The 23,997-nt window shown below is 38.9% G+C and overlaps 1 protein-coding gene across 1 annotated transcript in view; it reads left to right on the plus strand.

The window, feature by feature from the left end:
- The window catches only part of Plcl2 (phospholipase C like 2), a 183,553-nt gene that overhangs the window by 119,392 nt on the left and 40,164 nt on the right, over window positions 1–23,997 (plus strand). Inside the window, exon 4 of the mRNA XM_046452872.2 lies at window positions 15,203–15,278. Within this exon, the coding sequence (XP_046308828.1) occupies window positions 15,203–15,278 (76 nt within the window). The remainder of the gene's footprint in view (window positions 1–15,202; window positions 15,279–23,997) is intronic.

Raw genomic sequence — 23,997 nt, forward strand, 5'->3', positions numbered from 1 at the left:
TGTTTTCTATTTTTTATATGGAGGATTCATGTAGGCAAGCCTTCATCTACTGTATAGAAATCCTTAATTCAAGGATTTTCTTTTAAATCAGTATGGATGTTTCTAGTTTTCTTTCTAATTATTACATTTCTATAATGGAAAGAGGTCAAATGAAATTAAAGCATAATTTATGTCATTATATAGCATGAAATAATTTTAGCTTTTAAATCAGTTACCTGTGCCAAAGCAAAATAAATTCTATCTTTGTGAATGTAAATGGCTACTTTCCTGTTTAGCTAAATGTGAGTAGAATGGCACTCAGTAATTTTTAGTTGATTCCCTAAAACTAAGCCCTTCTTTGTTGTTGTATATTAGAATTCTCCATAACCAAATTTTTCTTTTGCATACACATAACAAATGTTCATCCTTCAAAGGTACTAACTGAGGCAGGAGGACTGCAAGTTCAAGACCAACCTGGGCAACTTAGCGAGACCCTCAGCAACTTAGCTAGACCCTGTCTCAAAATGAAAAGGTTTGACAGTGTAGGTCAGTAGTACAGCACCAATCTCATGGACCACAAAAATAAATAAACACATGCACATACTCTAACTGCATTTGATTTTTCGCGTTGTTTTCTAAAATGTGCATGTAGCATATCAGACTATATCTTGGGTACTTTTTAGTTGAATATCATCAAATGATGTGTATCATGTGACATTGTAGAGCAGAAGTTGGGGAATTCCTGCTTTTGCATGGTCTGCAAACTAAGAATGATTTGTACGTTTTTAAATGATTGAAAAAAATATTTAAAGACATAAAAATTATGTAAAATTCAAATTTCAGCATCCATAAACAAAACTTTATTGAAGCACAACCACATTTATCAAATGTTATTGATGACTGCGTTCTCAGTAGTCTAATTTTCTATGATGGCAGAGTTGAGTAGTTACAACTGAAATGAAATCTATGTCTAAAGTTTACGATATTTCCTATCTGGTGTTTCACAGATAAAGTTTGCCAACCCATCAAAAAAAAAAAAGATGGATCTGGAAAAAAATCCTTAGGGTATTTTGATACATTGTTTTCCAAGTTCACCTTTTCCAGATTAAATTATGATTGTAAAGGTTTTTCTTTCTTTTCTTCTTTTTTAATATATTCACTGCATTTTGAATTTTGATCTGGAGAAACGTGATTGTAATTGTTGAGGGAGGAGTGTGTCCTAAAAGCCTAATTATCCTCTCCTGGAAAAAGCAGTAAGCAATAATGTTGTGAGCAGGAACCTGCAAAAACAGGAGGTGGAAACCAGAGGTAAGCCAGTGGAAATTAATGTTTATTCTGTTTTTTTTTAGTATCCACCAGATAAGCATGATATGTCAGTAGAAAATGGTGACAGTCAAGCCAAGTTTCATGTGATAATCCAATAAAACTTGTAACTAATATAGCTTCACACATATTTATCGATATGTATAATCATGTGTTGCTGCTTGGCAATAAGCATTAAAAATGAGTTGGTCAAAGAATTGAGTTTAAGTAATGCTTTACGTTTAAGTAGTGAAATATCTCTTGGGGTGGGGTGGTGAAGGGTGGGGTGGAGAAAGGGGAATTGGGTGGGGTTGGTAAACAACTCTGCAGTGCCTTTGAAAACCCCTACTTTGGTTTCACTGCCTTACAGACAGGGAGTAGGGCTTTCTCTCAGATTATTAGATCCAGGCTTTGCTAACCACACTGTGCTGTCTAGTAGAGGAAGGGTTGCTGGAGGAGGCAGAGACCAATCATGTGAAACCCTCTCCCACAGGGAGGAATGGGAAAGATGCTCTGAAGCCCCCTGGAGATCCCACACCCTGCTCTTGTTTATGCTTTTCTTTCTCTTCCCTCACCCTAATCTGAGCTCCAGAATGGCAGGGCACCTGTGTGTCCTATCCACCCCTGTGTTCTCGGCACCGACAGTAAGCGTGGACATGGCAGACACAAAAAATATTTTTTTGATAAATGAATAAAAATGACCTTGATCTCCTGGACACAGATTATCAGGTGTACTTCCTATCCTCTGTCTCTGTCGCATGTGTGCCTATGTTTTCCCCAAACTCTTAATTTTTATTTGTATGCACACTAAAAAGCTTTTTAGGGGAGGGTCTGGAAGCTGAAGAGGTGGCAGGAGGGGGAGTAGCTACCTTTCATCTTAGTATTAGATGGAAGTGCTCACATTGTGCAGCAGTGAGGGGCATCCTCTCTGCTCCAAGAAATGAGGATGACCGAGGTGCTTGGGTAGCTCCAGATGCTCCCCAGGAATGTGAAGCCAAAGGCAGAGGATGCAGCCCAGGGAACCTGTGAGAGGAAAGCAGGCACAAGTGTCCCCACTCCCACGTCATGTACCCCTTCTTCAGACTCTTGAAGTCATCTTGAGCTTTGCTAGAGGATTCTGAGTCCTGTGTGAATTCTCCCCTTAAAAGCCCTCATATACTTAAAAGGAAGTAGTGAAGGCTAGAGAAGTGCAGGGAGAGGAGGAGGAAAAGGTGAGGACTCCTACTTACCTGGCCAGGGTGGGAGAGCAGCCTGACAAGGAAGCCACTGTGAGGTAGAACCACCCCTCATAATGTATGCTGTATTTTATGGTTTTCCAAGCATATTAATAAATGAATTGTTACATAACTTAGAGTCTCTGGTGTGCAATGATTTTAGCCTGGGAACTGGGAGTAGAGGACAGGAGGAAAATCTCAGGTGGGCATGGGCTCCTATTGGGCCATGCAGAGACATCTTTGAAAACCAGGGAGCCCCTTTCCCCCAACGGCAGAACCACCCAAGCCCTAGCACCCTCTGGCTCTGGTGAGTGAGGCATACCACGCTCCTGTGCTTCTGGGGAGGGAAGGAAGCCTTGACCCCTCCCTACCTCAGTATCTGCCAGCTCTGCCCCCACATTATGAAATCCTCATCTTCCCCCTGTCCCACCTGCCACTGTGAGCTGGCCCCAAGGACAACAGAAGATCTACCCTGACACATTTTGCAAAGGACACGTCTTAATAAGTACAATAATGAAACCATAGACCACCTAGGTAGGTGTACAATAGGTGTGAACAGCATGTTGCACAGATTGTTTTTACACAAGGACATAGTATTACTAGAAATTAGAAGGTGAAAGAGGACCTTCCATGCACCTTAGGAAGAAGACAAGTAGTTTTGTTTTGTTTTATAGGGCAGTGGGTCCTGGGGAGTAGCAGAGAATATGAGCCCTGATAATGAGACAGACCCTTCTCTAGAGAGGCCATGGGCAAGTCCATTTCTTTATCTATAAAATGGGCATAGGGCCACCCCCTCAAAGGTTTGTGAGACGATATGTAAGTAACATACATAATTTAAAAAAATGCTCAGTAAATGGCAGTCATTATCCGTTTTCAAAAGCTAGAAGCATGCAGCCCTTGAAGCTTTAAGCCCTGTACATATATGCTTATGTTAGCATCACTCCAAACTCCAGAGCAACAGTCAATAATCAGCATGTGTTTTGCTTTGTGGAGAACATGGTGACTCTATCTCAAAAAATTAGGTTTAAGGTCCAAAGTAAAAAGCAGAAGGGAGGTCTTCCCTTCCATCTTGCTGGGTCAGTCATCTTCTATTCAGAGGGGAGGATCCTGGGCCAAGTGTGTGTGTGGTCAACACTAGGAAGCATGCCTGAGATGGTGCAGGAAGTACTCCATCAGCTGCCCAGTCTTCCTTCTTCTCCAGCAATACTGTGGACATTCTGCTGTGCCAGAAGATATTGCTTTTCATTATGGAGAAGTCTCCAATTGCTTTTCTGTCTTAACTAACATCTATATTTGGTTATCACAGACCTGAGAGAAACTAATGATACTTTACAATAAGACTATGATTGAATTACCTTCTGTTAATTAGGAATTTCTAAATCACCTTTATCCCCTTGGAGAAAAGACTTGATATAAATAGGCAGTAATAACAGTAGTGCTATGTTTAATTCAAATTGTATCTTTTGAAATTTAATTAATTTAGTAATAACAGTTTTAAACGAGCATGTCAGAACTCTAAATGGTCCTTAGTGACTTGAAAGAGTTAATATAGCATCCAGAAGTTCCTAAACACTCTCCAGAAGTAGCTTGCTCTCTGAATAATTGGGTTTAATCAGCTCAAGTTCCCCTTTTTCTCCTGCAGGAGTAGTTCAGGCCAGGATGTGAACCATTCTGACTAGTTCTTTTTTTAAATTTTTTTTTAAGTTGGTGATGGACCTTTATTTTATTTATTTGTATATGGTGCTGAGAATCAAACCCAGTGCCTCATGCATGCTAGGCAAGCGCTCTACCACTGAGCCACAACTCCAGCCTCCTGACTAGTTCTTTGGAGACACCTCTCTCCATGTAAGATGTAACCTCTCAACTATCTTAAAACCTTCCAAGACTGGGGAAGACATATTGGACCTGGCCTGCCTTTGCCTCTTCCGAGGCAGGTACTAGAGGCAGAAGCCAGTGGACCTAGCATCCACACAGGTCTATGTCTGGCTATCCACAAGCCCTGTGGGAAGTCCCTTCCAAATTGCTAAGGCCCTTCACTTAACCCTCATCCCTTCCTCCTCTTGTGACCATAGAGGATATTTGAGCACAATGTGCACTTAAATTTCCTGCCACCTTAGACCGTATGAGAACTTCATGTAAGCACAGTTAACGGAAATAAGAGGCGTTGTCTAGTGTGACATGCCTGTGGGCCTGGTAGATGATGTTTGTGCATGTACATCCTTGAGTTAACCCTGGTGCAAAACAATTCTGCATGTGCTAACAACTATTTACCATGTGCTGTAAAGTATTTACTTTGTGCAAATATTGGGACAAGGCTTTCCACAGTAATTACATAAAAAATGATATGTTGCACACCAAGTTCTTCCCAGAAAAGATATCTGGTCATATAAGACTGACCATAAAATAGAGGAATAGAGGATCATTATAATTTAAGGACACAAAGATTTACTGTACAAATGCTCTCCATATAGAAAAGCATAGCATGATGAACTACTGCATGAACTGGTAGAAATTATATAGCTTTTCTAGGTGGTTTTATAATTGCAATGGAGTTCCCTTTTATAGTAGCTTAGGTTCTGTTTTTGTTGCTGAAATCTCAACATTTTTTGTTTTCCTTCTATAAATATCTTACTATATAGGTCCAAAAACAGTACAAGATCAAATCCAAAATTCTTTACATTTTTTGAAATTGTTTATTTCCTGAAATAAGATGAAATAACATTTCTAACTTAAGTTTTTGATCAAAACAAAACTAAAATTCGAAATCCAGAAATTATAAAAATTTGCAAACAACTTATAGTAGAATAAACATCTGAAGTCTATAAATGGACTTCATAACTTAATCTTTTGGTGCAGTTGGAGCTGCTGGTTTTCCAGAGCCCTTTTCAATTTTCCTCAAGCTATTTTGTACAATGGAGCTTTGCCAGCCCCTGGTCTATTTAAATATGTCTGGGACCACATGGAGACTTCCAGTAATGTCAATTCTCAATTAGGCTAGAAATAGGAGTGAATTCCTTTTAAATCAAAGTTGGGTTTTGATGTTACAGTTTATTCAGTTGCTTGCATAAAATAAAAATTTCTCATCTAATCTAAAATATAGTTGTTGAGATAACTCACCCTGGTCTAGTCACTGATTAACCCCTATACTCTTGTCTCTGTGATTCTCTTTTCTTTTTTTCTCCATCTATTCCTCTAGAAGTGCAACCCCCCACCTCTTGCCCAATTCCCTCTGTGCTGTGTTTCCTTATCTTTGCCCCTTTCTCCTCTTCTCCCTGCCTAGCAAATGTGTATTACTAAGGACTTCTAGTGGCTGCATCTGGAAGTGCCTTACAGAAATACCCACAAGCAAAAGCAGTCATCCATCCAGCGTACCCTGAATGCCAAAGCAACTGATAGAGAGTAGGAACTTAGGGAATATGTTGGTTGTTTTGACTACAAGGTACTATTTGTGTTCGTGAATTTTATGCTGAATCCAAATGATGGTTTGGGTGAGGTGAACGGCAGTTCAGTTCAGAGACTGCACTTGAAGTTTTATCTGTAGAATACAGCCCCTTTTCAGTGTTTTAATATAGTTGTATATTAATTTAGAATGGGAAGTGATAGAGACACTGATTGTGGTATAGCAGGTGTTTCATAATGTGAAAATCTCCTTAATACCATGTGACTTGTTATTTTATAGGAGTTTATCTGAAATTTAGTGCATATTAGGAGAGCCACATTGACCCCTGGGGACCACCTAGCTTTGAAATGAGCTTTATGAAATGTTAAGAACATATTGAAGAGGTAAGGAATTCTTGGCTTTCCAAATGGAGACCCTGGGTCACTCATAACTCCTAATTCACAGATTTCTGTAGCACTTGGCATCTATTCTCTGGCAAAGAATGATTGTTAAAATAGTTGAGTACAGTGTTGAGGCAGGCTTATGCAAAGTTAAAACCATGCTTTGGTTGAATATGATAGAAACTGAGAATTCACTTTATAATAAAATTGCATAGGAGAATTTTGTTTAAAAATATCCAGAAAGATTTTTAAAATGCTGTTTCCTTTACAATCAGTGCTGGGATAAACACATGTTTTGAAAATGTGAAATTTGTTAGAATGCCATTGATACATCAGGGCATAGTTGGAACATAACTCAAATTTCTTATTTGCTTGTGCACACTTTTGTCCATAAGAACACTAGGTAACCAGAAAATGGTCTGGGGTGAACTGAGTGTACATACACTGCACCCCTCAGAAGTCTACTAGCATCTTTGATTCACTGAGTGTATGAGCTATATCCATCTCTATCTTGTATAATAACTTTCCATTAGATTTCAGAGAACACCCCTTCTACCACTTCACAGTAACTCATAAGCGACAGCCCTGTCAATGCCCACTTCTAAAAGCGACCTGCAGATATTTTTCAAGGTAAAGTGCCACATTTATTGTAGTATGTTTCATTCTTTAGCCATTCAACATGCAGAACTGTAATGTTGCTTTTGATTCCTGTCTTTTTTTAAGTGTTACTTCAAAACTTTTACTGTTGTGTCCTTGACCTTTTCCCCTAAGAAGCCCTATTTTTTTAATTAAATATTTGCTTTTTAGTTATAGTTGTCAATACCTTTATTTTATTTATTTATATGTGGTGCTGAGGATCGAACCCAGGGCCTCGCACATGCTAGGCAAGTGCTCTACCACTGAGCCATAGTCCCATCTCCAGCCCTATGTTTTTTATTGCATAGTTTTGTATATTGCCATGAATTTTAGGAATGCATGAGTAGCACTATTGCAGAACTATCAGTACTGCAATTATATTCTCCATAAATACCCAAGATCACCAAACGATCAAATCCAGAGCTCTTGATATTGTGGATTCCCTCTCCTTCTAGAAACTCTCTCCTCACACATCTGTTGATGTTTAATATCCTTCCTCTTTCTTCCCTCTGATGATTCCCATACCTCTCTTTTTGTTCCTCTGTCTACTTGTTAATTTGAGTGATTCTGGAGCATCACCATGATGCTCATTTATCTTTAAAATTCTTCCCTCAGTAATGTACATATTCTTTCAACTCAGCTGCCAGCACTGTGCAGAAAATTCTCAATTTTCCAAATGCCAGACCCAGGCTATACCCAATTTTTGGTTGAACTGGAGGATCTCACAAGACTTTCTTCAGCTCACCTAAGGTGGAAGTCTACATCCTAATGAGTTGACACATTTAAGGCCCTGGGAAGTGCAGTTTTCCCTCTACACCATCTTCAGCTCTCCTTCCTGTGCCCACAGATCAACTTGAGGTCACTCTCTCCTTTCACAATCTCTTCACTTCTTTTCTTTCCCAGTGTGTCTCTTGTAGAGCAGTGGCCTTGTCTACTCCCTGCCCCCACTTCCATGTTTCCTGCCCCTCATTGCTTCTTTCATACTGATCATTCATGGTTCTAAAATTCTGCTTTGATGACAGCACGCCTCTGCTTTAAACTGTCAGTAGTTTGTGATGAAACTCAAATACCACAGTGTCCAGTCCAGCCCTCTGCTCCTTTTCTGGTCAGATTCCCCTTTTTTCTTCTAATATGAATTGGAACACCAGAGAGCTGAATGAATTTTGCAGTTTTAAATCTTGCCATGCCTGCAACAGGATCATGTATGTAGTAGCACCCAAATGTCCTCCTTTCTTTTTTTTTAACCTTTATTTTTATTTACTTATTTTTTAATGTGGTGCTGAGGATCAAACCCAGGGCCTCACATGTGCTAGGCAAGCGCTCTACCACTGAGCCCCAGTCCCCAGTCCCCAGATATCCTCCTTTCAAAGTTTGTTAACAGTTCAGGCAAGTCTTTAGGCTATCTCTGTAATTTTATTTTATATAGGTTTTTTCCTATAGTTTTATATTATTTGAATAGTGCAAACTGGGGAGGTAGAGTTTCTCTAGAAAACCAGGACACCTTGCTCTGGAAGCAATTGGTTATTTAGAAAGTGTTTTCATAGTGAGCCTGCTGGAAGGGATGATAACCACAGTGCTTGGTGACATGGCAAACCTCAACCCTTCTGTAGGATCCACACTCTGCTCTCCCCTGTACAGCTGGATGTGACCACAATCCTCCACCAGTGTGGGTAGAAAGGGGAGCTGGGTTCATTTGCAAAGAGGCTCCCAGGAATAAGCCTTTTGTACCCCAACTCTTTAATATTATGTTCAAATATTAAGTTATGTTATATTTTCTCACAATAACTTTATAAATGGTGCTGCTCCCATTAGTTCAAATGTAATATTTTGCTGTACTTTGAGCTGCACTAAAAGAAAGTTTTACCTCTGAATTTTAGTTTAGAAGTCCCAGATCCCAGTGTTCCTCCATTTGATTCTAAAATTCTTCACCCACGCAGGGATAAATTATTATACAGTGTTAAAAAGAAAAATTATTATTAACACAGAGATGTTTCTTTCAAGAACACAGAACAAAAACACCAAAGCTTACAAATTCCTGAGGGAACTCTTCTCTTACTTCCTCATTCACTGCATTAGTGAACTGATTCACTTCCCAGGGTTGCACAGCGTGAGCTAAACAATACCTGCGACATCCAACTTTAAAACCTGTCTTAGTCCGTTTGTGCTGATGTAACAGAACACTCCAGACAGAGTTATTTATAAAAACTGAAAATTATTTTCTCACAGTTCTGGAGGCTGGGAAGCCCAAGATCAAATGCCAGCATCTGGTGAGGCCCTTCTTGCTGTATCCAGACATACAAGGTGGAAGGGCAAGCTTCCTGAATACTGTGTGAACCCCTTTTATAAAGGGCTGTCTCCCATCCACAGGGCAGGAGACCTCATGGCCAAATCACCTCTTCAAGGCCCCACCTTTAAATATTGTCATATTGGCAACACCTAAATTTTCAGAGGGGACATGTTCGAACTACAGCAGAGGCCGCCATTCAGATAATTCTGATTAATTACTGTCTTCTGAAGAGCTCATCCTTAACTCATGCTATTTTTTTATTCATCCCTGGAGACCTGAGGCAAGTTCTGCTCTGGTCCTGCTCAGGTCTTTCTTGAGCTTGGCAGTACCCAAAGCCACACCTGCCACATGTCCTAATATGGATCTCCAAGATGGCTTTGGCAGTCGAGGGGCATTCAGTGGTGAGAGCCAGGTACACTCCATCATTGGCATGTTTGAAAACGATGATATTTACTTGAGTTGGGGAAGATACTTACCTGTTATATGTCAGGTAATCATGGAATCCATGGCAGAGAATGAACCTATTCTGCTGTCTAGTTGATCTAGGACCTCTTCAACTTTGCAACTTCATTAGAAATAGCTACAACAGAAGCAGCTGCACATCTGTGTGTTAAGTACAGGGGCAGGCAGAGGAAGGAGTTAGAAGGTGGGGATTTTCTATCTGAAACTGAGGTCGGCACAAGATAAAGGAAAAAAAAATATCTAGAACTCATAAAAATGTTGCCACTAAAACTTCTTTCAACAATACCTGAAAATTACTTGCAAACTACTTTTATAATTATTAACAGAATCTGTGTTCCTGAGATGAAAAGAATTGTCTAAAATCAGATATAAGATCCTTATGTAAAACCACAGAATTGCTTATTCTGAAAGCAAAATTTTCCTGGCTAATAAAGCAAGTTTCAAAACAGAAAATATGGGAGGCAGAGGCAGGAGAATTGCAAATTAAGAAGCAAACCTCAGCAACTTAGTGAGGCTGTAAGCAACCTAGTAAGAACCGGTCTCAAAAAAAAAGGAGTGAAAGGGAGTGGCTCAGTGGTTAAGCACCCTTCAATTTAATCCCTGGTACCAAAACAAACAAAACCCCAGAAAATAAAGAAGCTGTGTATAGAAACCTAGTAACATATTAGTAAAGTTTTTCTCAGAGCCCTGTCTATGACAGAGAAGTTTACCTTATGCTAACATGGGGAGATACTTTCGAAATGCAGCATTCTTATGAAAGGCCTTTGGTTTTCTTCCAGCTTAATAAAATATAAATTTTAATTTTAATTTTGCTTTTAGTTGAAACTTCCTTTTTATCTGCTTGAGTCCTGTATGAAAACCTTGTATTAGAGTTGATCAAATTTATGAAATGGGTTTCTAGGCTATGTTAAAACCAGAGATTTTTCCTAACACATTAGTTCCAGAAATTTAGGAGGTACTGCTAACAGGTCACTAATGTAAAATCCATTAGCAACAACTGTATAAATGCATCTTGCACTGAATAAACAATTGTGCCCTTGTGGTGAGTTCTTCTGGTTGGCACAAGGGTGTCTGATTACTGTGCCAAGACTTGTACCTATGTGCTTAAAGGGGATTGATAAAAATAATTCACTTGAATTAATGCAAATAATGCTTTAATAGTGCTTGAGTTTGGGGAAGATACTTACCTAGATAATCTGACATAGCCACTCTGCTTGGCCTTGCATGCTGTTGACACACTAATGTAGCGTACACAGAGATAACAAAATGAAGCCATTTATTAACTCATGTTTGTTGTTTTGTTATTCCTTTGGCTCATCTCCTGATATTATTCCCTACACATTTGCTTTCATCTAATCTGAGGTGCTTATTCTAGTAGTTTCACATTAAAAGCAATGATTTTTCTTTTTTATAAAAATGAATTGCTAAGAGGGGCCAAGTAATTTATTTATTGCTGAATTTTTCTTAAAAAATTTGTTCTCTCAAAGTGTCATATAGAAATATTACTTGAAAAAACTGGGATTGGGGAGGGTAGCTTAGTGGTAGAACACTTGCCTAGTATGTACAAGGAAGGCTATGGGTTCAGTCCCCAATGCTGCTTAACTAATTATTTTAAGAAAAAAGGAAAAAACGACTGAGAGCCAATGACAGTAGTTAAGATGATACCGCCATCTGCATTACAAAATTACCCTCTGCCTTTTGTGTCCTTCTGGTTGAAATGCTCTTTCCTCCTTACTATGCGGTTGCTACTCATGTGTCAAGAACTATTATGGTATTGTGTAGAAAGCAAAGCTTTGAAGTCAAATGGAATACCAGTTTCATCAATGATTAATTCCAGTCCCTTTGCCTATAATTACAGAAACCTGAGGAAAGTGACTTACTTTCAGTGTTCACATCTGTAAAACTAACGTCTTATATGCCCACTTCACGTGGATAATGCTTGTTATAAAGTAGCAGACTCAGACAGAAAGTGCTCCCTACTAGATCAACTGGCCCCATGCTGCCCCTGCTGTGCCCTCAGTGCCATGTTCTCTTCCTTTAGTGGTAATTGTCAGCTGAATAAAAGGAAGACATCAGCCAACTCTCAGGAAGGAAGGCACATTGCTTCACCCTTCCCTTCCTGCACTCTAGACTTGGTGCCCTTGCAGGAGCTCACAGCCCAGAGTGCTTCCTCAATAAGAGGGTCTCTTACACCCTAGGGGAATTTACTAATACTGCAGGGTTGAAAATTAGTAGTTGGGCATACTTGCACAGCTGAATTCCCAGGAACTTGGAAGATTAAGGCAGGGGAATCTCAAGTTTCAATAATCTCAAATCTCAACAATTTAGTGAGACTGTCTCAAAAAAAAAAAAAAAAAAAAAAAGGGCTGAGGATGTAGTTTGGTGGTAAAGCAAACCCCTGGGTTCAAATCTCAGTACTGAAAAAAGTTATTGAGGATTAATGAGCTCATACTATGAACAAGAACTCTAAACTGTCTACCAAACATTAATTTAATTACAAATAGGTACCTGATTTATAAATCTGTACCCCAAAACTATAAAAAGATATAAATTGTCTGTTACTCCTTTCTAAGGAAATTGTGCAAATATTTAATAACAAGTATGACAAAGTGAATCATCTCTGCTAAGGACTGGAAATGTTTTCTTCCTGTCTTGTCTAAGTTTTGCTGATTGTTTACCATATACCTCCCTCTCCTATCTGGTTCCCTCAGGAATTCCTAATATTGTCTGTTAATGTCTGTTCCTATTTACTTCCAAACCTGAAAATGTCTTCTTACTTTGTATTAGCCATCCACATATTTTATATCTTGCTCTTAAGAAGGGAGTGGGTAGCATAGTCATCCCCATTGTTAGGAGAGGAGAACACATCCTTTGGTGGGCATCAACATGGATGCCATTACACCACAAGTACCCCACCAAAGGGCTGTGGCTGAAGAATATTCAACTTTACACCCTCAAGAGCTTACTGGCTATAGTAGCAATGCTGCATTATGCTGTAGTTAATTTGGGTTCGTCTGGGTTCATCTGTCTTCTTTCTCTACCATACTACCAGAATCAGCAACCGTTCTTTATTCAGCCTCAGCACTTAGCTCAGAGTCCCACACTTAAGGGGCCTCAGTAAATGATTGTTCCAAGAACAAATGATCCTCCATGTATTGCAAGGTGCAGGAGGCAGACAAACTTCCCTGTCCACACCCTCGATGTGTCTCTCTTAAGCCTTGCATATATTTTACAGCTGAGAGGTGCATAATTATTTAGCCTTTGGTGATACTTTTCTCCGGAAGATGCTTCTGAGAATAATAATGTGATTTGTTGTTTCTCTGAGCTTCATCACAGCAGGCTTTCCAAGTAAAACTAAAATTAGTAATGAGTGTTGGAAACATTGCCAGTGAACATATGAAAGGAAGTCATGCTCATTCATCTAATTTTGGGCTACCAGAACATGCTTTGCCAGGCCTCCTGGGTAAATGGGGAGTCAACCGTGACATCTACCATGTGCAAGTGTCTTCCTGGAGCCAGTCATTCCACGCACATCCTTTCATTTAATTCTCACATTATGAGGTGTAATGTCTTTAATAAGCGCATTTTACAAATAGGAAATTATGGTTCTGTAAGATTAAATGTTCTCCTGGATGATAAAACTAATGAATAGCAGAATCATAACTGGAACTCATATAAGCCCTTTCTGTTGCTATTACCCACCCCTCCATGATTTGCTTTGCCCACTCTTCCCTGGCAGATGATCTACGTGTGTGAGAGCTGGATGCTGCCTTTTTCTTCTCCATTGCTTTTCTATTGTTCCTGTCCTACTCTTTTTGCTTCATGACTCAATTCATTTTTTTTTGCTTTAATTTGTTTTTCTTTTTACTGTATTGAATGATGGAGGCATGACTGGCCAGTTCATTGATACTGAGCTATGACAACTACCATCCTTGCTTGAAGAAGTCCTTGCCTCTTTGTAATTCCCATCTGGCTTGACATCAAAGCTGAAAAAGGTTACTGATGACGGTATGAACCTTTTCAGTATGCAAATTTGTAATGGCACAAATGACTTTATATCAGCATGATAGAGTTTTTAACTATTCATTTTTATCACTGCCTATTCAATGTGTCAAGCTGTAAAGTAGAATATTTTAATTTACAGGAATGACTCAGATCTTGAAGAATGAATGTGAAAATACTGAGTTCCAAGGTGCAAGCCTTACCTCTAGGCTATGGACTCTGTGTGTGTGTGTGTGTGTGTGTGTGTTTTACTGGGGATTGAACCCAGGGGTACTCTACCACTGAGATACAACCCCAACCTTTTTATTTTTTATTTGAGGCAGGGTCTCACTAAGTTGCCCAGACTGACTTCCTCCTGCCTTGGACTCCCCAGTCTCTGGGATTACAGGTGTGCACCATCACAGCCAGCTTAGGCTATGGAATTCTTGAAAGGGACTATATCCCAGTTTATACCTGGGGGCTGCCGCTAGTAGGCGCTTCCTGAATAATGAAGACATATTAAATTTTGATGTTCACTATGGTTTTTTTTAGAATAGAGGAAGCTTTTGATAAATGCTGTTTGACTAGCTTAAAGAATCTTTTGCACTACTAAGAGGCATGTTGGATTATACTTCAGTTTAAATAAGGATAACTAATAAGAATGGTGTTCTTTAAATTATACAAATAAATCTACATATATTGAGTTACTATAAAATAATTACTCTGGTAGTTAGTGATAAAAGCTATAAATAAAAACAAGACAGAAAGTAAAAGAATGGGTAAGTGTTATTTAAAATAGGATGGTCATGTAAAATAGGTGAGTAATATTATAAAGAAAAATATTTGTAATTAAAATGCAGAAAATTAGAATCTATACTAATCAAGTGTCATAATTGCACCCATTTGAGCTCAGAGAGTTGAATCTGGCCATCTTTGTTTTTATATTGTGATTTTAGAACCAATAAGATTACTTCATACAAGTCTTTTTCCTAGCTTTTTGTTGAGTAAAATCATTAGTCAGATGTGCCCTGATGCTTTCTTTTCTTCAAGGTTTGGCTCTTAAAACAAGCACATATAATTTGGAACAAGACATCAAAACTATTATTTTTTTTTAAAAAAAAGAATGTTAAGAGGAACATTTAAAAATGCCAGGGATTTTTAGTTATCATTTGTGATGAATGGCATCACATAAATGCTGTTTTGTAAATTCTTATTGTATGTTTTAATCTAATTTTCAGATGAAGATGATTTGACTAAATGGGTGAAATGTGTAGGTGTTAGAACTTTCTATAAAATTAAATTGAATATTTTGTTGAAATGATGACCAAAAATATGATTTGAAATTCAGATTAGATGAGCACACATTTTTATTTACAGGATTTCACAATGAAACTGGTTTAATTACACGTAGCACATAAACCTATCCACAGCCTTGTGTAAGTTGTTATGTAGGGAGCACGATTTTATCACTTTTCACCCACAGTTTGAACTTGAGTCATGAGAGGTCAGGCCTGGTTGCCATCCTCAGGTGTGATCTCATGTCTGGATGTTTCCTTTACAGATGATTCAGTCCCTCAAGGCATTGATTGAAAACGCGGACTCTGTGTATGAAAAGATCGTGCATTGTCAGAAGGCAGGTAAGTGAAAGTTTCTTCTCTTTAAAATAAAATTAATAGCACTATGTTCTTCCCCCAGAACTATGTTATCTTTTTTGATACTTTATCAAGAAAATCAGATAAGAACATCATTTTTCTATGGTTAAAGAAAATACCAATTCACTGGTTCTCAACCGTGGATAACAAAACTAACCTGGGGGGAGCTCAGAATACATCAACATTGGTTCTGGAGTGTGAGCTGGCATTAGATAGCTGTTAAAAATGCCCAGGCATTTCTAATGTGCACTCAAGATTGAGAACCCTGCACTAATCTTGTCTTCAGAGTTACCTGGGCTGCACAGTTACCTAGCTCCTGCCAGTCATCCGTGACTCTCTAATACATAGCAGGATAGTGAGGCTTGAACAGAGAAACGATGCGTCTTAGGAAGTAGAATGGGTGCCAATTAACAACTTTTTAATGCACTGACATTTTTAAGTACTGATAAATTATTAGTTTAATACCCAAATATTAGTCCATGTTATAAAATTCTGCTTATATAGACACCCATATACAGATGCCTCTTGGCTTAAAAGGGATAACATCCCAATAAACTTATCACAAGTAGAAAATGTACCTGACATCATAGCTTAGCAATACAGTGCATTAGAGAGCATTGGTTCTTGACTCTCAGGATTGAGTGGCTGACAGGGAGCTGGGATTGGCTGCAGCTTCCCAGATTAATAAGAAAGTACAGTGCCATGAGTCCAAGAAAATATTCAAATTCAAATTTTGAACTATGGATCCTACTGAATGTATATCAGTTTTGCATCCTTGTAAAATTGGAAAATAACCAACTGAACTGTCACAAATTAGTTAGTTTTAGCTGTAGTAAAAAAAAAAAAAATCAAGTACCCTAGATTGCAATAGTAACACATAAAATAGGGTGCTTTGAGTTCTTCACTTTTGAGTGAATGCCAGTTTGGAAGATTCTAATATGAGGAATATTTGTGAGCCTATTAAATGAGGAGATCTGTCCTTGCTTTCCAGGGTTTTTTGGTTGCTATCTTTAAAATCAAGAGACTATACATTTGCGTGGCTGAAAAAAATAATTATCTCTTATTTCAGAAATGAACAAGTTTAAAATAAATTGAAGAAAAAGATATATGTTAACGATTTTCTTTTTTGGTGTTTATTGAAGGAATATTCATGTTAGTGGCCAATCAACAAACTACAAACTCCTCATCTTGTTTTTCTTATCTTGTGAGCAGAATATTGTTAGCAAAATGATCTTTCTACTTTTAGTTCTTCCCAAGATGATTTTCCCTACAATCTGCAACTAAAACAGTTGCTGTAGACACCATTCTTATCATATCACTACCATGGTCTCTGGCATCACACCTGAGCTCCTAATTTTACATGTAAGGTCATTGACCAACTAGTCTATCATTTTGCCAGTAGTATATAAAATTTATTAATTATGACATCTGTTCATTCATTGAATAAATGTATGAGCTTCTATATGCATAAGGTACTTCGTAGCATATAAAAATATGAAAAAGGTCTTTGTATTTTTTATTGCCTTCTAGAACCTTCAAATCAAACAGGAGATATAAAAGTAAATAGTCTATATATTATTAACTGTGTATAACTCAGGAGTCTCAGCCAGGTTTGTGAGGCATGGGGGAGCCATTGATTTTTGAGCAGAACAAGGAGGGACACACTGAGCTGTAAGGTAGTGGATGTAATAGCTGTGTACAGAGAAATTTAAAAGACAGAGCCTGATTGGAAGGCTTTTGGCAATAGTTGAGGAAGAGGCCTGTGAGCACAGTAAGGAAGGAAAGGAGGCAATGGTGGGCCGTGCCCCGCTCCCCTTTAGGCTGCCTTGTTGCCTTCCCATTCCATGTGTGCTCCTGTTTCATTGCGTTTCCACAAGCCACCCCTCTGGTAAGAGTTCTGTCTCTATCCTCTCTGCCACTCTCTAGTACTTTCCTTCTTTAATTTGCTTCATTCTTCCAGGAGACCTTCATGATTCTTGGATTTATGTTACTAAGTCATTCTGTACAATCCTTCAAATAATGTGTTTGCTTCAGTTGAGAGAACTTTGTCAGTTATTGTGTATTTTATTAATGTGTTCCATCTTCTAAATAGGATAATAACTTCCTGTGGCACCAAGATTGTATATTGAGTTACTCCCTGTATTTTATCCGTGACATCTGTTCCAACATTCTGTGCAGAGTAGTGGCTCGAATATTAACTAACTAAATGTGATTTGACGTGTATTAAGTGCTTAATTCTGTTGAGCACATGTGTGAGAAGTGTGAACTTTGTGGAGTTTTTTTGAAAATAACTTTTTTTCAGAAAAAAAAGAATTGATTTATTAATTCATTGGTCACTGTTAATCCTTTACAACTCCATGGGCTTGTGAAATATGATTATTTCTAGTATAATATGGCTTTAGATTGTTCTTCTGTTTGATTTCAGTAAGGGATATATTTGCTTATTGGAGTCTTGTCTAGTAGGGATTTTTCAGGGTGGGTGGGGCAAAGTAGTGGTTCCAATTGCCCTCAGCTTAAAGATCTTTAGAAACTTGTAAAGATTATCTTTTGGTTTCACAGTTATTCTGTAATGCCTTCACAGTCCTTCTGTTACCTCCAGTACCTATTTTAGAGTCCCCTGGTCTTTGTTTCTTATGTTTGCAGTTATTGTAAGGACTTAAGGTCATTAGTCATATTTGTATTGAGCTCAAAAGACATTTGCACAAGATTTTACTTTTGATAAATAATTGCTATTCTGCCTACAGAATTTTCATTTTGCAAAGGAATATATAGGTCACCAAAGTGCTTGCAAGAAAGGATAATTTTAAAAGTATTCCTAATGTTGAAACACAAATTTATTTGATAAAACTTTATTTAAGGAATTAAATGGAAATAAGGAGTCAGACACCCACCCCAAAATCACATGCTAAAAAGTGCACCAAGTTTGGGCAGGTTCAGACTCCTGGCTATATAATGGAGTTTTTATGTATATGCCAGTGTTAAGAAAAAGAAAAAAATGGGGCAGGAGAGGCACTTAGCAAGGGAAGACCTTCAGACAGGCTATGCTAGGAACCTGCAGGCCCTAAGAGATAGATTACAAGGAGACATCTAGAGAAAACAGTGGGAACAACTTAGTGATGGACAGTTGGGACATTCTTCTCAGAAATGAAGCTGGTGCACAGAGGAGTGGGGGTAGAAAGGAAATATTAATAAGAAACCCATATTCCTAGGAATATGAAGGATTCAGTGACTAAGAAGAATGATAAAAGATAAGACAGATTGAGAATGGAAGAAGTGGGGTGGACAGGAAGGAAGTACAGCCATGGAACCCTTGACCTTAAGAAGGGGAAGGACCCCCCTCTTCTTCTGAGGTAATAATAAAATTGTGACATTTAGAGAAATTCTAAGACAGAGAGGAGCATTTTCCACTGGAAAGGTAGACAAGGAAGTAGTCCCCATAGAATGCCAGCTTTGGGGTAAGGGTACAAAAGAGGAGATTCAGGACAGGGGTAAGAATATGGGAGCATTTTTTTAAGAGTCAGAGGTGAGGCCAGGCGTGGTGGCTCATGCCTGTAATCCCAGCAGCTGGGAAGGCTGAGCAGGAGGAGCTCAAGTTCAAAGCCAAGCTTAGCAACTTAACAAGGCCCTAAGCCAGTCGGTGAGATCCTGTCTCTAAATACAATATGAAAAAGGACTAGAGATGCAGCTCAGTGGTAAAGCACTCCTGGGTTCAATCCCTGGTACTCCACTCCCACCAAAAAAAAAGTCAGAGGTGAGCAGTGCCAGACTAGATGCAGCAAATAGAAAGGAAGAAAAGGAGTCGTGTACAAATAGTCAGAAATACAGTATTGATCCAGTACAAGGAGACTAATTAAATATTGCATCCTGTAGGAGTGATGTGGGATGAAGGGTTCTGTGCTTCCTGTGAGAAAGATGAATAAGTAATAAATAACACAACTATTCAAGAATGAGAATGTATAAATTAATAACCCAGATAAATACACACACACACACACACACGTCATTCCCAAGTAGGTAACAGGTAAGGAACACATGAAGAGGAGCCAAACAGGAATCTGCAGAGGATGAGGGATCACAAAAGTTCCTTTTTTAAAGACTTAATAACCAACAATAAGATTTGCCAAATTCTTTCAGGGAAAAATCTTTTCCACTTTCTAATACATATCTTTTTTTCTCTCTTAATGGCCAAAACCATGGCCTCTTTGAATTGTAATTTTTTTTTTCCTCTCATCACTAAATTGATCTGCTTCCTGAAGGATAGGAAGACAACCTGGAAGGAAACCTAAGCCACTTTGCTTCACTGAGCTGGGCATTTTTATCAGGTGATTTTAAATGGAAATAAATTGTTCTCCAGAGGAGAATAGAAAGAAATCAATGACACACTTCCTGCTAAAGAATTAACACATGTTTAATTTCCACTTCCTTCTAAAACCTCATTAAAATGACAAGTTTTTTTTTAAAGACACAAATCCATAAGGACAAAAACAATGGCAGCAGCAAAACATATATCCACACATTATTATTACTGTGTGTACATATGTGACTGCATGACCAATATGATTCTGCAACCTGTACACTCAGAAAAATGAGAAATTATATCCCATCTGATTCAAATGTATGATATATGAAAGTCATTGTACTGTCATGTGTAACTAATTAAAACAAATTTTTAAAAAAGACACAAATCCATAAGGACAAAAACAATGGCAGCAGCAAAACTCTGAAAGCTGAAGAACAGCTGAGCGAGTGATAATTGACTGAATAAGTGATAATTGACTGAGCTGCTGAGTCAGGAAAGCTGGCAGTGATAGGGAGGTGTTGAGGGGACTAACCATCAACCTGCTTAGAACAGGGTCATGCCAGGTACTTCTGGAATTGAGGGTAAGATAGGAATAATAAGAGAGCAATCTGAAAGTTGGATTAGGAAGCAGTTAGATCCATGTGTCCTGATAGCAGTGAAATTTAAAAGAGCAAAACTCTTAGCTTTCATGTGGGGAACTTAATAGGTAATGCTTGGAAAAGACCTACTTTAGCCTAAGCATGTTGCTTACAAATAGAGACATACCCACTGAAGGAGAAAACGAAATCAGTTAAAGTGGTGGAATGTGACTGCTTCTGAGGAGGGGGAATTTGTGACAATTATTTGGCTCTTTAAACGGTGCACATGCGTAATTCTGATCAAAATAGAAACCAAAGTGAAGAAGAAGAAAGGAGAAAGGAAACAAGGGACAGAAGCTGCCACAGGAACCGAGATTCCTGGAAATGTGGTCCACACCCACAAGCCCTGGAGACTTGTGGTCTGCAGAGGGTTCAGGGGCACAGCCAGACAGCAAGGTGTGTGCTTGTGCTGCAGGTGAGAGCCCGGCCTTCTTCTCACAGGGGAACTAGCTCTGCTGTTTCTGGATGACTATGACCAGGGAGGATCAAGTTCCAAATGAAAGAAAACGCAGCCCCTGGCCTCTGTGAACATGGCTTTTTTTCCTGAAAGCTCTAAGGGATTCTCTCTCTCAGGGCCCTGGTTGCATCATTTCCAAGTGGGACAAAAGATAATTTTCTGGATAATGGAAGTTTTAATTAAAAATACCTTAATTTTTATCAGTTTAATATAAAACTTTTAATGATGGATCCTATCCACCCCTGCTTTCTTAAGTTCAGTTTGCCAAAAATTATTTGAAGTTTTGTGTCATCCTGAGACATACACATCTATGGTGAGGCTGCAGCTTAGTGCAGTGCTTCCCCCGAGAGGCCTTTGAGTTCTGAGACCCGCTTGCTATGCCTGTTCACCTCCAGTCCCTGTGTTAATAGTTTAGTCCCATCTCCTTTTCTTCAACTATTACTTCCTACTGCTAATCAGTACTGTATTTCTGACTATTTGTACATGGTTCCTTTTTTTCCTTTCTATTTGCTGCATCTAGTTAGCTGCTCAGTTGACATCTCCCCCATGACCAGGCTTGATTGATTTGTCTTACCTAAAACAGTACTATGTGGAGAGAGTGAGCAGAATATCAGGCCAGACCTACCTGATGTGCGTTTGGATGCTCAGATCTTTTCAGTTCACTTCTGTTCTGTTCTTTTTCTTCCCTTTCTTTTTTGTTGTTCTCTCTCTCTCTCTCTCTCTCTCTCTCTCTCTCTCTCTCTCTCTCTCTCTCTCTCTCTCTCTCTTTATTTTGCAAACTCCTCAGATCTTAGAGTGCTCTTAGGACCTGAGGTTACCAGATAAGTAACCTGTCACTATCATCACTTGGTTCACTGACATCACTATCCAGCACAGCACAGTAAATAAAATCTTCTGTGAGATTCATTCTGAAAGTACTTCACAAGTGTTCTCTTTGAAAAGATTTGCAAAAGAAAACCCAGGAGACTTGTAACTTTTGTTTTAGTTTATGTCAGAGTGTTTCTCCACTGTTATACAGAAGTAAAAGCTTCTTTCTTTCCTGGGAAGCCAGAGACCCAGGTTCTTCTGCCCTCTCTGCCATGTGTTGCTGTGTGACTTTAGGTTGATCACTTGACCCCTCTCTGTCTCATTTTTCTTCTTCTAAGGGGCATGTGATTTTCTGATGATCTATAGGTTCTAAAATACAGAAAACTAAGATCAGTAGCATAAGCAGCAATTTTGTAATGGTTTGATTACAATTACTTTAAAAGATTAGGAAGTGGTGGGGGCTGTAGCTCAGCAGTAGAGCACTTTCCCAACAAACTGAGTGAGGCCCTGGGGAGGGGTGGGGGTTGAACAAGTCATCACGTACAGCATCACAAAACACATAACTGCAGCACATCAATGTGAACCTGAGGGGAGAGTTCTTAGCTTAGAAAGTAAAGAGTGAGTCCTCTGAAGGTGAGACCTCAGGAACCCGCATCAGACTCCCCAGCCCCTTAGGGGAACCTAGTAGGTGTCCTCAGATCTAAATAAGGTAAAGGATCTCACAACATCTCTCCTCCTAAAGATTGCATGCTGACCCATCAGCTCCTTTTTTAGGCACTTATTAATTAACTAGTAATTAGTGAAGCTATGGGACGGCAAGAGGTGGCAAGATCATCAGTGGTCTCCCTCTCTCTTCCTTCAAAAGGGAACTTCATTGCTAAAAAGGAAGCACAGAAGAAATTATCTTAGTAAAGGTGACAATTCATCCAGGGCAAAAAAAAATGGTCTTTAGAAACCCCACCTCACCACCCTCTGTCTCCTGTACCCATCCCAGTACTGCTAATGACACACACCTATAATCCCAGCTACCTGGGAGGCTGAGGCAGGAAGATCATAAGTTTGAGGCCAGCCTGGGCAATTTCACAAGATCCTGTCTCAAATTAAGAGCTGGAGGTGTAGCTCAGTGGCAGCACTTGCCTAAGCATATGCAAGGCCTGGAATTCCATCCCTAGTAGCACAAACAAAAAGATACTCCTTCGATTTTCATACTAATAGTATTCTTTCTGAGCGTGATCAGAATGTCCTAGTGATGTTTATTTAAAATGCAGTTTCTTTGCATTATCCCCCCTCCATATTGAATCTTTGGGGATGAATCTCCAGAATTTGGAAATTTGGAAACGTAGAAACTTTTTCCAGGGTAGAGCAGAGCCGTCCCCCTTTCTGATGCATGCTTTGGCCCTGTGTCTCTTTCCTGTGCCCTCAAAGGGACCGAGTTGACTCTCAGACTCAGACAGGTGCTGGCTGCATGATTGGAGTGACAGCCAAGTTATCTTTCTAGAACAGCAAGCTGCTTCTTTGTAACGCAGATTTGACCAGTGAAATTTCCCCTATGCTACAAATGAATGTGCAGGGAGTTGGGGGAACACTTGACCTTCCTGGGGAACCTTTTCTGTGATCACATCCCAAAGCTGTACTCTCTTGTCACATCTTCTTTCATTCTTCCTTTGTAAACCCACAGTCTCTGAAAGTATTCTTTTCTTTCAAATAGCAACTCTCAGGATTGTTTCACTGCTCTGTTGGGGAGGTTCAGAAGTGACCCTCTCTATGTAGGCTGTTTTAAACTCTAGAACTTGCATTTAAAAACTGCTTTTTTGGCTACTTTTCTTTCTATTATAATTTTCTATTACAGCTGAAAAGAACCAACAGTTCAAGTAAAGTCCGCAGACAAAATGAATCACCTTTTCCATACAAATACTAGAAAGTTTAGAAGGCTCAAAATATATAAAACCTGATAGATATCCTCAAATATTGAAAATAAATTAGCCTAGATGATCTCAAAGAACTTTTCTGCTTTCAAATGCTATAGTTTGCAAATCCTATAATCTAATATAAATACATAGGGAATTATAAAAGGCAGTATATTAGGAATCAGGTAAAAGGGGAAAAAAGCATTCTAAGAATGTTTTAATAGTACTTAGAAATAGATCTTCTTAAAACAAGGAATTTAAAACAGCTTTAACTTCTATTCTTTTGTTATAAGTCATTATACTCATTGCAGGGCATGCTGTGTTGATAACACATTAACATAGTAAAGAAGTAGCACAGTCATGTATTTGTGGACTGTGTTCCATGACAAGGTGTTGTATTAATTACTCATCCAAGATTTTTAATAAGATGAAAGGTCTCTGCTATCATGGAACATGAAAGGAGTGAGTGGCACAGATAACAGGTGTAAATGAAGCGTGAAGGAAGGAGCTCTCCCTGAGGTTTTGTTGGCAGAGAAGAGGCTTTGAGCTTGGGGCTTGAGGAAATATAGGATTCATATATGTTAAGCAGAAGGAC

This window comes from Marmota monax, unplaced genomic scaffold (assembly GCF_021218885.2).
Source record: "Marmota monax isolate L192 unplaced genomic scaffold, Marmota_monax_Labrador192_F-V1.1 WCK01_AAM20220418_F8-fsc00042, whole genome shotgun sequence".
NCBI classification, from domain to species: domain Eukaryota; kingdom Metazoa; phylum Chordata; class Mammalia; order Rodentia; family Sciuridae; genus Marmota; species Marmota monax.